Consider the following 16,030-nt stretch of genomic DNA (forward strand, 5'->3'; position numbering starts at 1 on the left):
ATCCACCAGGTGGCTGTTTAAATCTAAATTAGTTTGAGCCGAACAAAGCTGAACATTCTGTTCGCAGTTGCACTGGCCACTTCCAATGCTCGGTAGCCACATATGGACAGTGCAGAAATAGAACACTGCTATCATCGTAGAAGGTTCTGCTGGCCAGAGCTGTGTGGACAGTGGGCCTGACCTCACCTGGTCAGTCTGAAGGGCACCTGTGTTCTCAGCCTGAACAAACACAGGTGGGGCCTCTGGGAGCCAGCACTCTGGGCGTGTTTGCAGAGGGTAGTGACGCAGAGGGGTAACATGGATGTGCCACCAGGGGAGCCTCCCCTGCTGGGTTGGAGCCAGCAGGGACGACAGGGGCCTCTGGGGAGGGGCGCACGCTCAGATACCACCACGCAAGCAGTGCCCGGATGCGGGGGGGATTTTCGGGGGGAGCGGGAAGAGTGGGAATACCCACCAAAACAGCACCCACGGGGCCAGCCACACCGAATTACGCTGAGGCGAGGGGAATGGGCCCTGAGCGCTGGTTTAGGGGGAAACCAGGCCTCCCCATGGACAAGAGCCTAACTCTTGCTGACCCACAGGAGTGGCAGCTGCTTGGGTCTCAGAGGAGGTCCCGCCGCCACCCAGGCCAAGGTGCCCAGCCCAGCCCACCTCCCGACCCGTGCTCATTCGGATTCCCCCCACCCCCAGGTTGCCTGCAGGAGGGAAGGCGGTGAACACAGCCCCAGTGCCCGGCCAGACACCCCACGATGAGTCTGACCGCCGGACCGAGCCACGCTCCTCCGTCTCGGACCTCGTCAACTCCCTCACCAGTGAGATGCTCATGGTGAGAAGGGCAGGAGGCCTGGGCCCCAGGCAGGAGCTGGATTGGGGGGGGGGGGGGGGCGGGGCAGGGGAGGGGACGCGTGTGGCAATTGGTGACAGCATGGGAGTTGTCCACTCAGGAAGGGAAACCGGCATGGTGACTGAGTGAGTGAGGGTTGGGTTCTTTTCTGAGCTCTTTCATCAAAACAGACTCTCTGTGCCTCAGTTTACTCATTGGTCAAATGAGAATAAGAACGCCCGTCTTTCTCCGGTCTCTTTCTGAGTTGAGTGGGGGAAAACCTACTCATGTGAGATATTTTTATGATCGTCCGAGGAAAGGCTTGGGGCAGAATCCGTCCCCTCTCTTGGACTGGCGCCCCACTGAGTGGAGGTGTGAGGCAGAGCTTCCAATGGGGTGGGTCTCATATGCCCATTCTTGGGACCCTCCCCCCCCCCGCCCCCATTGCTGGGGGCCAGCTGAGGCCCCAAGATAACAGGAGAGTAGGAGCCCCCCTGATCATGATTCCTACGAAGGAACAACTGTGGTGAGGGCCTTCTGTGCACACCCCACTCCACCGGGATCCCAGCCCTGTGGTTCCGGGGCATTTTCACCAAGACGGAGGTTGCAGCTCCACGTTGCGCCCCCTGGTGGCGGCAGCAGCAAGGCACAGCCATCTGCCCCACTTGTGCTCCCCAAAGCGCCCCAGGAGGGCCGCCACGGGGCCGGGACACTGTGACACGGCAGCCAGAGGTTTGCAGGTGGCAGTCGAAGTTTGGCAGCTCCGAAATCCCAAGGAGGCTTAGGGCATCAAGTTGGGAAGCCGGTGCCTGCTGTGTTCCTACTGGACCTGACCTGGGACAAGTCATTCCCGTTCCCCAGACCTGAGTCCCCTCCCCAATCCCTCCTGTAGAGAGAGAGAAGCGGGTGTGCGGGCTCTCAAGCCCTTGCCAGTGCTGACACCATCCAGTTCAGAGTTCCCTTGCCCGTGGCCTGGTGCCACAACTGCCACCTGCCTGAGGCCCCAGAGCCCCAGGCCCCACCCTTCGCCCCCATAGCACTCCAGCCAGCTCTAACCATCCACCCCCAGTGCCCCTTTCTAGCCCGGGAGCTTCTCACGGTGTAACATGCACACGAATCGCTGGGAGATCTTGCGAAAATGCAGATTCCCGCAGGTGCGCCTCGCTGGCTCAGGCAGAAGAGCGTGCGACTCTTGATCTCAGGGTCATGAGTTCGAGCCCCATGTTGGGTGTAGAGATTACTTCGATAAACAAAACTTAAAAAAATACCGACTCCCGGTCAGCAGGCCTGAGGTGGAGCCTAGAGTCTGCGTTTCTCTTGGATCTAGATTAGGGCATCAGATTTTCTCTGCTCCAGATTTGGTCTCCCTTGGGCCTCGACACCTAGGCCCCTGCACGCCTGGCCCTCCTCTGCTCTCTTGTCCGTCTTCCCCACCCACATGGATGGGCCCAGCCATACTGACCCCTGGATGGGCCCTGCCCCGGCCCATCCTGCCTCCCTGCACAGCCCCCTAATGGGTTACAGCTTCCTGGCAGTCAGGATCCCAGAAGGGACTGGCCCGTTCCCAGCCAGCTCGCTGCCTGCTGCTTGCTGCCCCCAGGGAGGAGCTGACAGCATCAGGCCGAGGAAGACAGTGCAGGCCCGAGGGCCCTCTCACGGGGTAGGCTCCGGCTGAACCCTGAGCTCAGAGGTGGGCAGGCAAGGTCTAATTGCCCAACCCTAGCCCAAAGCAGGGTCATGGTCATTAATGATGAAGATAAGCAGGCCCCTGGCTGGCAGAAGCTTGGGGTCAGGAGTTAGGCCCCCACTGCTGGCCCAAGGAAGGGATTGAGGGAAAAGGGTTAGAGGACACGCCAGGCCACACCCCTGTCTGAGTCACCCCGGCTCTGGCATGCTTTTTGATGCTTGTTTCTACTGGGGCAGGGGCTCAGGCAACATCTCCCCTAGGGCCACAGCAGGGGTGGCCAGTCTGGTTGCCGTGGAAACAGCTCCTCGGGCTGCCCCGGCTGGTTAATTAGGGCTTAGGACTGTAGTTTTGAAAAGCCGGGAGTGGGCACGGAGTGAGGCCCAGCCTGGGCCTCCCACCCCCTATTTGGGAACCAAGAGCCAAGTGACCAGAGGGACCTCAGTTGGGGCTGGGGCCACCTGGGCTCCGGTCACCAGGGACTCCACCCAAACTACAGAAGGAACAGGAGGGGCAAGAGGTCTTTGCTGGCCCTGCCTACTCACGTGAGGCCCCGGGCTAGGCTGGCAGCGGCCAGGGCCAGACTGCAGAGTAGGACGGGAACCCACCGAACCCTCCCAGGAGCCCCGCGGGATACATGCTATGGTCCCATTCTGCAGATGCAGAATCTAAGGTTCACGGGCAGTGAGGCTGGTACCGGCACAGGGAGGGAGTGCAGGGGCACACCGGACCTGGGGAGGGAAGCCACGTTCTCAGTGGGCCTGCGGGGGCCCTGGATCCGGCCAACGGGTAGGAGCTGGAGGGACCCTCTTCCACCGCGAGGAGGAGCAGGGGAGGCCGCTCAGCCCGCCTTCCAGCTCCAGACGGGACCAGGGTGCGGCCGATGAGGCCCCGGATGCTGGATCTGAGTGTCAGAGTGAGGGGAGCCAGGACACCCGTGATGGCTGGGTGCTGACGTGGCTTTGAGTTTCAACTCCCTGTTGACTCAGGGGTGACTTGAGGCACGCTGATCACCTCTCTGCGCTCCAAACCGACCTGGTACATGGTAGTGCCTGCCTCACTCAGAGGTCGTAGGGAGTAAATGAGTACAGGGCAGAGAGCACAGGGCGAGTTACTGTTCTTCGTGTGATTCAAATCTTCTCACCTGGGGCGGGTGAGTCCTCACGGGCTTGAAGGGGGAGGGGTGGTTCTCGAAATTGCCCTGGGACGTGAGGCTGCCTTGGTGGAAAGAGTGGGCTTTGAGGTCAGAGAGGGTCCATACTGCTGTGCAATCTTGGCCGTGTGACTTAACCTCTCTGAGCCGGTCTCCTCAGCTAGAGAGTGGTGATAAGTGCCTCGCCCGACTGTTGGCAGGATTCAGTAAGAAGGTGATGTAAGAGTCTTCTGCCATGGTAGGTACACACTATATATATTCTTATTATCTGTATTATTTGGTATCTCAGAGCCTGGAGGAAGGACAGGGCACACGGAAGACTTCTACAGGGGAAGTGGGGAGAGAAAATGGGCCAGCAGTTTTGGCCTAAAATGTGGTACCATGAGCACCGACTCTGGCTCTCCTCCAGTCACCGGAAGAGCTTTCAGAGAGAGGGATGCCTGGGCCCCTTGGACCCCTGGGTCTGGAGTGAGACCGGGGAGCTGGGAAACCTCCCCACGTATTCCCAGTGAGCAGCCACAGCCGAGAAGACTTGGCTGGGAGACCCTCCCCCAAATTACTTCCTAGGTTTTCAACATCAGCGTGGGAAGGGGACACCCACGCCACCCTCCACGTGTATGTCTGTTGCGGGCCCCACCCCCAGAGTGGGACCGAATGCAGGTGGAGCCCTTCCTTCCAGTGGCCCTCAGCCCCGGGTTGCGGTACAGACAGCTGAGGAGCTTTTAAAACAATTCTGCCGCCCCGGGCCCTCGCCAGCCCCATCAAATCGGGCTCTCTGGGGACGGGGCCTGGGAACCTGTATTTTTAGCATCTCTACGTGAATTTATGCCTTACACAGATTAGATGTGGCTCCTGAAAACTCGCCTGTCTCATTGCGTAAATCCCGTCACTCTCAGAACCCCAGAGAGTCACCTTCCAAAGAAATAGCTTGGCCAACTCTTTTGAGATGGGAGTGGTCTCCCTGATCTGTTCTGTGGGCCCCGCAGAGCTGTGGAAGGGCGGAAGGCAGGAAGGGGACGCTCGGGGGACCCAGGGCTTCCAGGGGAGGCCAGGGGGTGGGGTGCGCACTGCTCTGGGGTTCCGGGGGACGGGGGCTGTCCCGGCTCTGCGCCCCCCCCCCCTTGCGGGACCGGAGCATCCTGGCCCAGATGTGAACGTGAGATAGATCACCACCAGCCCCACATTGCGCCCAGAGGGAGAGCCAGCTCTCAGCAGCCAGGACGTGGCCTCAGGCACAGGGAGACTTCCTAACCCCTCCGGCCTCTCCCCCACCCCCAGCTGTCCCCAGGCTCCGAGGAGGACGAGGCCCACGAGGGCTGCAGCCGGGAGAACCTGGGCCGGATCCAGTTCAGTGTCGGCTACAACTTCCAGGAGTCCACACTCACTGTGAAGATCATGAAGGCCCAGGAACTGCCAGCCAAGGACTTCAGCGGCACCAGCGACCCCTTTGTCAAGATCTACCTGCTGCCGGACAAGAAGCACAAGCTGGAGACCAAGGTGAAGCGGAAGAACCTGAACCCCCACTGGAATGAGACCTTCCTCTTTGAAGGTGAGGCTGGGGCCGCACCCCACCCCCACCCAGAGTCCCCTCTTCCCCGCCACCACGGCCCTGCTCAGCTGCACGGGTACAGACGGGCGCACCCACGCGCGCATCCACACCTGCGTGCACCCGCCCACGCAGGCACGTGTTTGAGCCCAGTGAACCTGCCGCATTTGGCGTCTAGCTGGGATCAGGTTACCGGGGGCCGTGGGAGCCGCACCACGGCCAGAGGCCCGGGAACCGAACTAGACCACCTCCTGGGCTTTCAGCTCAGACACAGGGCTCACCCTGAGTGAGGAGGGCAGGCAGGCAGGGAGGCGTCCACAGGACCCAGGGGCGGAGCACCGGGAGCAGTCATAGGTTGAGAGCACAGGCTGTGGCCCACGCCCCCCGGCTGTCTGTTCCAAATCCGGCTCGGCCACTTCCTAGCCGTGTGACGGGGGCACGTTCCTGAATGTCTCTGTGTCGTGGTTTCTTCGTCTCTAAGACAAAGATAATCCCAGTGAGGGTTGGAGACAAATCCGTGAATTGCGAAGGCAGGCACGATACCCAGAGAACCCATGAGCGCAGTTTGTTAAATACACTCTGTCCGCTCCCCTTCGCTGAGCCCTTCCCCTGTACTTCCTCCCGCCCCCACCGCATCCAGATACACGGGAACAACAGCTCTGAACCATGCCCCTGGCTCCTAGAGAGCACTGAGACAAATGTCTCTCCTGCAGACTCTCTCTGAAGGCCGCCTTTATCTCTTATCTCTGAGGATGCGAGGTAACCAGGAAGCTGGGTGCGAGATCAGGGAGTGATTTCCGTCCCAGCCCTTTTTTGGTGCCTGGGCTCCACTTAGAGAAGCCATTGCCCTTTCCTGACACGGCTCAACCAGTGAGAATAGGTCCCTACAACTCCAACTGCCAGGTGCCTTGGCGCTCTGGAATTTTCAGTGTGTGCCCCGAGGAATCTTCCCTGCCTGGTGTCCCAGCCATTTGACACCCCACCCGTTCCGCAAGGTGGCAGCCAGCTCGCCTCAGATAAATCGTTGAGGGTGAGCTAGTGGGTGCTTGTGTGTTTCCGGACCCTTCTCCTCCCCAGTGCGGTGTGGGGGCTGGGGAGAGGCTCCGCTCTGCAGGTGCGTGTAGCCAGCTGACGGGGCGAGGTTTATGAGCATATCTTCGATCCACTGGTCTCTTCTGCAACATTTATCTAGACTCAGCGATGGGCTGGGCGCTGTTCTCGGCACTGGGGGGTGCAGAAAAGGGCAAGGCACCATTGGCCCTCAAGGCGTTCCTGATCTAATGGAAGACACAGAAGTGTAGATAATGAAGGCATACGCTGCAGGGCAGATGCTGTAGGAACCCACTACGAGCTCCCCTTGGTAGTGTTGGAAGACATTCCCCAGAGTGGGGGCCATTCAGGATGGGTTTTGATAGATGAATAGGAGTTTGCCCAATAAGAGTCTTCCTCCTCTGCTGTTGAAGAGGCTGACTCCTGTGCGGCGACCTCCTGGAGCCGCCACCGTTTCTAGAACACTTGTCCTCATGCGTTTCACCTGGATAGATGCCAAAGGTCCCCTGGGCAGGTCCCTGGCAGGGGGCAGTGCGGAGGGGGGACTCCCAGATGAGCAAGACAGAGCCCCCTTCGGTCTGAGGAGGAAGCCCTGAAGAAATTCAGAGGCTGGGGACTTGGGGAACATAGGATTTCCCCTTCCAGCACACCACTCCTCTCAGAGGCATTTCTGCTTCTAGCATTTGGCCGAACGTGCCAGAATCCTCCAGAGCTCTTTCTTTCCCTTCATCTTCTCCACCAGTCGGGCTGAGGTGTTAAGTGTCCTCTCTCCTTCCTGCTCACACCCTAGTTCAGGCCCTCACCATCTCAGGCCTCCAGGCTGACCTAGACCCCCTGAGCCTCCCAGGCCGGCCCCTCCTCTGACCAAGCCTCCCCGGTCCAATGACTCTGGCTTCAGCCCTTCCCCAAGGCCTCCTACCATCCATTTCCATCCCACTCAGGCTCCCTCCCCTGGCTCTCCCTCTGGTCTTATCTCCCGCTGCACCCCGGCACACTCCAGCAGCTCGGTCAGGCCATTTCGCTGGCATTCATTCATTCTTCCAATTATTGATCCACTTAAACAAATACTTATCGAGTGCCTACTATGTGCCAGAAACAGCGTTAGATGCTGGGATCCGGTGGTTGAGGGCAGCGATGCCTTCCTGGAAATCCTCGCCTAGTGGGAGTCAGACTCAAGGAAACAGATACATCTCTGTGACAGCCCCGGGGTGTGTGACGTGAAAAGAAATTGCTGGAACGTAGAGCAGGGGATCCGACCCCGTCTGGGATGTCAGGAAGGAAAGCGGTGACCTGTTCAGGAAGAGGAAAGGCCAGGGTGGGTCACGGAGGCGCCACCAAGCAGGAGAAGCCGGGTGCCGAAAAGCCGGGAAGGAGGCTGGTGCGGTGAGAGCCCATCGCCGGCCAAGAGTGCTCACAAGAGGGGCAGAGAGAGGTCAGCGGGCCAGGCTGTACAGAAGGACTTGAAGCCAAGGCAGGGCACGCAGCTTTTACTCTAAGTGCCCTGGGAGCCACTGAAAGGCTTTAAGCGAGGGAGTGTCATGATGTGATTTCTATTTTTAAGGGATCGCTCTGCTGTGTTGACAATGGACGGTAGGAGAAGGCGTGCAAGTAGGGAGGGCGGTTTGGAAACTCTCGCGGCTCTCTAGGCAAAATGTGCCAGCGGCGGGGATGAGGGAGGAGAAGGGGACAGCCGCAGGATCTGTTGAGGAACAGTGAAGGACAGGCCGATGCCCTGGAAGGAAGCAGGGGGGGAAGCGCGAGTCCTAGGACAAGCATCCACTCCTGTCTCTCTGTGTCTTTGCCGCTTCCTCCACCTCGAGTCCTCCTGGGGCTTGGCTTCTGGTGGCCGTGGCCACCTCCGACAGGGCCACCTGCCCAGGCTTGTCTCGGGATGATCGGCAGTGGCAGGGCTTCCCAGAGAGAAAGGGGCCGCTGCCCGGCCACCAAGACAGCCATGTGACAAACGAGTGGGTCAGTGGTCCCCGTTCTGCTCTCTATCAGCTGGGAGACTTGGGGCAAGTAATTTAAGCCATCCGCGGCTCAGTCTCCTCTTCTGTGAAACGTACGAGATGCCATCCACCTTGGAGAACCGTCAAGAGAGACAGATGTGACGGGGACAGTTCTTGCTAATACTGCGGGAAGGTCTGAATTCGGCTGCTGCCTGCTGTGCCTCAGTGGGGCGGCAGCGGGACCGCACGGGGGCCGGCCCTCTTCCTCCCGGGGCCTCCCTGCCCTGGAGCATCACCCTGCCCAGGCCCTGTGTGGCCCCTCTGTCTCACTCTTCACCCAGGCTGTCTGTCCCCCAGGTTTTCCCTACGAGAAGGTGGTGCAGAGGGTCCTCTACCTCCAGGTCCTGGACTACGACCGCTTTAGCCGCAATGACCCCATTGGAGAGGTGTCCATCCCTCTCAACAAGGTGGACCTGACCCAGATGCAGACCTTCTGGAAGGATCTGAAGCCATGCAGCGATGGGAGTGTAAGGCCCCACTTGTGGGTCCCTGGCTTGGGGGCTGGCAGGTCAGGGCTGGCAGATCTGGTCCTGTCCCCTGGCATGTCAGGAGGGTGGGGGGGGGAGGTGCAGCCAGTGCACAGGGCAGCGGAGTTCCCGCCCTGGGTCTCAGAGCTGGTGCACCGCGCTGGGGAGAATTGCCTGAGCTGTGACAAGGAACCTGGACTCTGCTCAGGGAGTGGGGGCTCATGGGGGGTGGGGGTGGCGCCCAGAACTGCCAGATGAGGGGACACCAGGTGTGACAGAGGTGACAGATGGGGGTGGGTAAGCACCCCAGCCAGCCAGAGTTCTCTAACTGTCCCCTCTCCCCTAGTCCCCAAGCCCTCCTGTTCTCCCTCCCAGAGGAGCTGAGGCAAGGCTGGGGGACAACCCTCTCCAAAGCCCAGGCTCACCCCCCCCACCTTATCCCTCCCAGGGGAGCCGAGGGGAGCTGCTCTTGTCTCTCTGCTACAACCCCTCTGCCAACTCCATCATCGTGAACATCATCAAAGCCCGGAACCTCAAAGCCATGGACATCGGGGGCACATCAGGTGCTGGGGCCAGTCATCACAGAGGGTGGATGGACTGGGGAGTTGTGGGGACGTGAGGGTCATGCTGGATGTGGAAAGCAGGGTCTGAGCTGTGGCACTCACCCCTGACCGTCCTACCCCACCTCTGGTCTCAACTCCTCTACCCTAGAGCCCTAGGTGGCCCCCTCTGGAGCACCCCTGGGGTCAGCATCATCTTGGACTCTCCCCTTACCAGAATCGGAGAGAAGGGGAGCACTGTGGTGGGAGACCTGGGCTCCAGCCTCAGCTCGGAGACTACTGTGGGGCTCGGCCTCTGTGGGGTTGGGTTTCCTCCTTTCTGTTCACAATAGGGCCCTGGGTGATGGCTGAGGTCCCTTCCAGTTCACCCATCCGCTGGTCCCCAGATCCCTCTCCTTGTTGCTTAGGGCTTTCCTCACCTTCTGGGGAAAGCTTACAGTCCCTCCTGCCCCAGTTTCCACACTTGGAGAAGGAGGGGGATCCTGGGGAGCCCCCCACACTGCCCATCTGACCCTTCTCCTACCCATCTGCCAGACCCCTACGTGAAGGTGTGGCTGATGTACAAGGACAAGCGGGTAGAGAAGAAGAAGACAGTGACGATGAAGAGGAACCTGAACCCCATCTTCAATGAGTCTTTTGCCTTTGATATCCCCACTGAGAAACTGAGGGAGACAACCATCATCATCACTGTCATGGACAAGGACAAGCTTAGCCGCAATGACGTTATTGGCAAGGTAGGGGCCTCGTGGGAGGGGTAACGCACCTGTCCTCACAAGAAGGAGCAGGGGTAGTAGGTGAGCTCAGGGCTGAGCAGCAGGAGAGAGAAGGGCCAGTCTTTTCCCCTCTCTGGGCCTCCATTTCATCTGAAAATGAGAGGCTAGGACAAAATCTCCCTTAAGTGTCCTCCTGTGGGTTCAGCAGCTCAGGACAGACCACTGGGAGGGCAGGGAAAGAAGGAAGTGGGAGAAAGAAGCGCCCTGGATCCCCAAAAGAGGATTTGCTGGACAGGACCCTCGGGCAAGGTAAGGACCTCCGAGCAACGTCACCCAGGTCCCATCTTCAGAGGGCAAGCTATGCGGGCCAATGTCAAGAGCTGCAGCGAGACTCCAAATACCTGGCTTCAGTTGCCACCTCATCTGCTACTAAAAGCTGTGTGACCTTGGGCAAGTCACTTGTCTCTCTTTACCTGCGGTGTCCTCATTTTTTAAAAAAAGTGTATTGATTTATTTGGAGAGAGACAGAGACAGTGCAAGTGGGGGAGGAGCAGACAGAGAGGGAGAGAGAGAGAGGGAGAGGACTCCGGGCTGCCAGAGCAGTGCCCGATGTGGGGCTCGAACTCAAAAAAACATGAGATCATGACCTGAGCTAAAACCAAGAGTCAGACGCTCAACAGGACTGAGCCACCCAGGCGCCCGAAGTGTCCTCATTTGTAAAACGGAGCTAATAGTACCAACCCTATAGCACTTCACCCAATGGTGTGAGAATTGCCTGAGATATGTGGGTATCCTCCTTGTAGAAAGTGACCTCTTCTCATCATCTACTAACCAAAAAATCCATGCCAGTCCTTCGGTTTTTCCAGGATGTGATTCTGTGACACAAACCCTTCTGTTTCTCTACTTTGAAATGTCTGTCCCTGTGTTCATTTATGGTTTTAGTGTTGAGAGGTTGGGCTTGGGAATCAGACCTCCTGGGCCCAGCCCCCCTCTCGACAGCCATGACCTTTCTGCGCCCCATCTCCTCCTCTCACGATGAGAGTAAGACAGTCCTAACCTCACAGGCGACACCCCTAGTACAGTGCTTAGAAGGTATATGTTAGCTGCCATTATAATAAAAGTTATTTTTGAAACATTCCTACTAAGGGCATGTTTGTGCATCTGGGCGCGGAGCTTTGACCAGGAGCAGTGCAGGAAGCCAGTGATCAGGGCAGGCCAGGTGAAGGACAGATGCCAGACGCCCATGAGGAGAGACTATGGATCACCTGGTCTTACCCCTGGCGCGACCCAGGGGTAAATGGGGGTAAATGGGAAAGGATGGCCTGGGCCCCCGCAGGGAAGGGGGCCAAGGTGGAGGCAAGCCTCAGACAGATGGGGTTGAAGAACTTAGCTCCTGGGGCTAAGGGAAGCAGGGGGCCTCAAAGAGGATACCTGAGTCCTGCCCCCCACCTGGTATGGCCCAGGGAGCATGACTGACCAGCCTGTGGTCACAGGTGGGACAGTTTCTCAGGGTGGCGTCACCCATACCCCAGCAGGACCATGTGTTCCGAGCAGGCCTGAGGCCTGCTAAGCCCCCTCCTTGACCAGCTGGGGCCAAGGACCACATAGCCACATCTACTTCTAAGCTTTTCTGAAGCTTAGCCTTTTCGAGTTGGGTGTCCTTTAGATACAAATTATAGCTGCTTTTGAAACCATCTTCTGTTGCCCGAACGAAGGTGAAGGAGGATTGGTTCTCACTTTGGCCTGGGTAGCTCAGGGAGCCCTATGCTTCTAACCGGCCACCAGTCACAAGGCTGGGGTCAGCTGGAGGACCACGTGCGCGGCGCCACGAGGCCGCCCCTAACGCAGAAGGCTGCAGGATTGGGCTGATAGTGCAGAGCCAGAAGGACCTAGATTTAAATTCCTCCGCACCACTTACAAATTCCGTGACTGTGGGTGAGTTTCTTCACTCTCCACGCCTTTGTTTCTCCATCTGTAAAATGGGGATCCTATACCTGCCGCACAGGTAAGGATAGGATGATCTGTGTGTAGAAAGCCCCGAACCCGGGGCTCAGTGTGCAGTAAGTGGTGAGGAGGTAGGAGGACTCGTAAGGCAGGAGAGATTGACAGCAGCCAACAGGTAGGGCAGGGAAGGGCGTGGGAACAGACCGTCTCCACCCCACCTTCGACCCCCATCCCCCACTGCAAAGCAGGTCAGGAGTCTTAACTGGGAAGGGCCAGGCATGCCCAGGCTCCCGGAGGGAAGTGCCACTAGGAAAGTAGGTCATTGCTGGCAGGGAGGAGGCCGGAGGGAGCCTCTGAGGGGAGGTTGTCTCTGTGGGCGGAGGTCCCTTGGTCCCCAAGATCTTGATCTCGGGGTGTCATTGAGGAGATGGAGTGTCACCCCCGGCGGGGGCAGGGGCCGATGCCTCCTCCGAGAGTATCACTGAGACCGTGCTCTTCCCTTTCTCCCCAGATCTACCTGTCCTGGAAGAGCGGGCCCGGGGAGGTGAAGCACTGGAAGGACATGATTGCCCGTCCCCGGCAGCCGGTGGCCCAGTGGCACCAGCTGAAGGCCTAAGTGGGGCCAAGGGAGGCCCAGGGGGCCGAGGGCCCGGGTCCCCATCATGCCCTCACCACTTTATGCACAATGCCCGGCCTGGCCCCCCGCCGTAGGTGAGGGGAGGACCCTGAGGGCTTGGCCATGGAGGGGTCCCAGGAGTCAGTTGGGCCCCGTTTCTAGGAAGTTCCAGCCTCATCCTCCACTTGTCCAGCTCTGGGGGAGGGGCTCTGGGAGCCATTTTCCTGCTTTGCCCCTTTCCTTCCTGACTTGCTGATACTAAAGAAGTGAGGGAGAGTGTGAAGGCCAGACAGGCAGACGGGCAGATCCCTCCAGAGGCCCGCCAGGTGGGCACGGTCCCCCGTTTTCTTTAAGGCAGTGCCTGGAGTGGAGAGAAGCTGCCTCCTCCCCAGCTCCCGATGCGGGCCCAGGAGAGGGGAGGCCGGGGCGTTTGGCCCCGGCCTGGCCAGGAAAGGCCCATTCCCCGGGCAGTTTCAGGTGCCGACTGGGCCCTGAATGCCAAGGATAGTATATAGCCCGCTCCGGGGTCCTGGAGCCGCAGCCTGTGTCCTTGCGTCGTGTCCACTGTGTGCGCGCGTGCGTGTCTGTGTGTGTGTGTGTGTGTGTGTGTACGGGGGTGGGGGCGCTCTTACCCTGTCCCCACCCCCGGGGCCGGCAGTGCAGAGAGGGCAGGGTTTCATAAAGTGAGGCAGGGCAGGAGGCTGAGAGAGGTCTATGCACAGAGCCAGGGGGTGGGCTAGGAGAGGCAGGTGAAGGGGGGACTGGGGAAAGGTGGGTGGGGGGGAGAGGGGCAGACAGTGGAGCTGGGCTGAGAACGTGGCTGCCTCCTGCCGCCTCCACCCCGAGCCCCTCTCTGCTCAGTGTTCTCCAGTAGCTCCCTGCCTAGCAATTTCATCTCTTGCACATCATTTCACACCTTTTAGGCACCTACTGTATGCATCACATTCCACCAGGACTCACCTCCCTTCCTTCTCAGGGCCCAAGCCCCCCCCACTAGCTCTCTTCTCCAGCACCATCATGCAGACACCCTCAGCCTTCCGGGATCTCATATCCCAGCCAAGCTGGCAATATTCTCCATGCTTCCCAGTTTCCTTCTCCTTCCCTATCTCTACCCCGGTGCCCACCCCCCCACGCTGTTGGAACCTCTGCATCCTCCCCCTCCCCCGTGTTCACAGACCCTCCCTTCCATTCGCAGTCAGGAGTCTCTGGCCCCACCTTCTTTCCCCAGCAGCCGCTTCTGCCCCTCAGGTCAGGCAGGAAACCAGGAAAAGTCCAGGATGCTGCAGGTTCTGAGGTTGCCCCACACAAGCTGTGGTTTCTCTGCCTCAGCGGCTGCAGAGACTAAAACTGGCTTCCCCTTGGAGACAGCAGATTCCGAGATGATCCCTGCTTAAGCCTGCTCATCCCCACCAGGGTCCTGATACTGATACAAGGCAGCTGGCGACTGTCTCAAGTCCAGGGGTCCACGAGCCTGGGCCTGACATTTCTGACACACGCCACCAGGTGGCGCCCGGACACCACATCTGTGGCTGCTATCTGGGACCACAGTTCTACACCCCATCTCCCCTGCCCCCCCCCCTCCCCTGAGCTGGGCCTGACCCCAGGGGAGACTGTGGATAAGGTTAGGGTCCCCACCTGCGGAGCACGGCAAAAGCATGGGAATTGGGGAACCATTTTCCTTCGGTAGGCTTCCCCTTGAGCTGCCCACATGTGTTACACTGAATCTCACACCCTGGCCCCATTCCCCTCCCACTAGGATCTGGAGGAATATCACACAGAGTAAGTGAATCATTTTGTAGATTGAGGAGTACTTATGTGAAGCAAATAGTCACCCACATTTCTTGTAAATCCCAATTTTTCTGTTGTAGCTTTGCTTAGAATGAGGGCCGGCCCCAACTGCAGGGTTCTTTTTGGGCAGGCTGGGGACCAGCCCCCCCGCTGGGAGGGCAGCAACTCCGAGGGCTGTGTGGACGTGATCCGAGGGTGCTGTGGAAAGCCTTGAGAGGCGAGGGGTCTGTCATCCTCCACCCCTCCCTCAGATCCCGTGCCCCTCCACCTCTCGGTGCCAGCCCCCGCCCCATGTCCCCTGGCCTGTTGGAGCCTTCAGGGATTGAACCAACCTGCAATGAGCGGGCGGGGCAACTGCATCCCTTTTTTCCCCAGCCCCACCCATGGAGCTATTAACCAATCATATGCAGAGAGCATCTTTGGGCGGAGTCTGTTCCCAATCGGACCCACCTGGGTTTCCCCTACCCCCAAGACACGCAGCCCAGAGGCGGGGGAGGGGTGGCAAGTGGTGGGCCCAGGGGCCGGTGGGCTGGCACAGGAGGAGGCGGGTGGTATGGGATGAGGAGGGGGTGGGCTAGGCCTATAGGAGAACAGGGAATGGGGGAACTTGAGGATGGGTGGAGGGCACTGGAGCCCTGCCACCATCCCAGGACCTTGGGCAGATCACCCACACTCCCGGGGCCTCAGTTTCCCCATCTGTAAAATGATGGTCATAATACTTCACCTACCTCATAGGGGAGGTTGTGAGGCCGCCGTCACCTGACCTGGGGGTTGAGGCAGGAGGACTGTGAAGGTGCTACCCGGGAGCAAAGTATTATTACTGTAGCCTGAGAGCGAGGCCCCCCTGCCCCTCCCCCTGCAGAGTCTCCAGGGATAGCTGAGGCTGGCCTGGGCCCATCTATCTCTTCTCCACTGTGTCCCAGGTCCCTTCATGAGCGTCATCTGCCGTCTTTGTGGGCACCCTAGATTTGGTTGTTATCTTGTTCAGGTATCCTTTCTTGTGACCATCTCCCTACGTAACTGCTGTACAAATTCCACCTGCCACAGGACCCCGCACCTGCCCACTGGCGCCAGACGCCAGGGAAGGGACAAGGAAAACAGCCACAATAAAAGCCAAGGGGGGGGGCCAGAGCCCCCAGCCCGGCTGGGACCCCAGGGGTGGGGTTGGTGGCCGCTGTTTGTATTGTGTTTGAGTCCTTGAGTGCAAGTGTTTTATTTAAAAAAAAAAAAAAAAAAAAAGACAAAACCCACTATCACAAAAAAAAAAAAAAAATTGCAGTGAAGAGAAAATGAAGAAAAACTGAAGAAAAAAAAGGAAAAAAGAACCATACAAAAAATTTTCCACCACACGCACCCTCTAAGCCAGCAAGATTTCCTCTTTACAAAATCATATTTTTGTGGGAATGGGCCCTGCTTTTTGTGGCAGGGCCCGTTCTGATTAATAAAGGATCGTGACAAAGTAGGGCCTCGGCTCTTTCCTCCGTGGGTCCCAGCCCTACCTCACCTCCCAGGGGAAGAGGCAGCGGGGTGAGGGGGATGGGGAGCCTGGGACTGAGTCTCCCCTTGTCACCTTCGGGATTTGGCTTCACTGGTGATGAGATCCTCCCTGAGCTTCCAGCTCGTCCTCGGATCTAGAATCTGAACCCACCAGCTGCCCAGCAAGCAGGAGAGCAGCCA

At 58.9% G+C, this 16,030-nt stretch overlaps 1 protein-coding gene across 8 annotated transcripts in view; it reads left to right on the plus strand.

Moving 5' to 3' along the window:
- The window catches only part of SYT7 (synaptotagmin 7), a 63,204-nt gene extending 47,389 nt beyond the window's left edge, over window positions 1–15,815 (plus strand). For all 8 annotated transcript variants that reach the window (XM_053899630.1, XM_053899634.1, XM_053899632.1 and 5 more), the window contains 6 exons: window positions 691–826; window positions 4,939–5,209; window positions 8,563–8,732; window positions 9,181–9,295; window positions 9,827–10,026; window positions 12,461–15,815. In XM_053899630.1, the coding sequence (XP_053755605.1) occupies window positions 691–826; window positions 4,939–5,209; window positions 8,563–8,732; window positions 9,181–9,295; window positions 9,827–10,026; window positions 12,461–12,565 (997 nt within the window). In that variant the 3' untranslated portion in view covers window positions 12,566–15,815. The remainder of the gene's footprint in view (window positions 1–690; window positions 827–4,938; window positions 5,210–8,562; window positions 8,733–9,180; window positions 9,296–9,826; window positions 10,027–12,460) is intronic.
- Window positions 15,816–16,030: the final 215 nt, after the last annotated feature.

Source organism: Panthera pardus, unplaced genomic scaffold, assembly GCF_024362965.1.
Source record: "Panthera pardus isolate Hobbes unplaced genomic scaffold, ASM2436296v1 HiC_scaffold_12, whole genome shotgun sequence".
Lineage (NCBI taxonomy): Eukaryota > Metazoa > Chordata > Mammalia > Carnivora > Felidae > Panthera > Panthera pardus.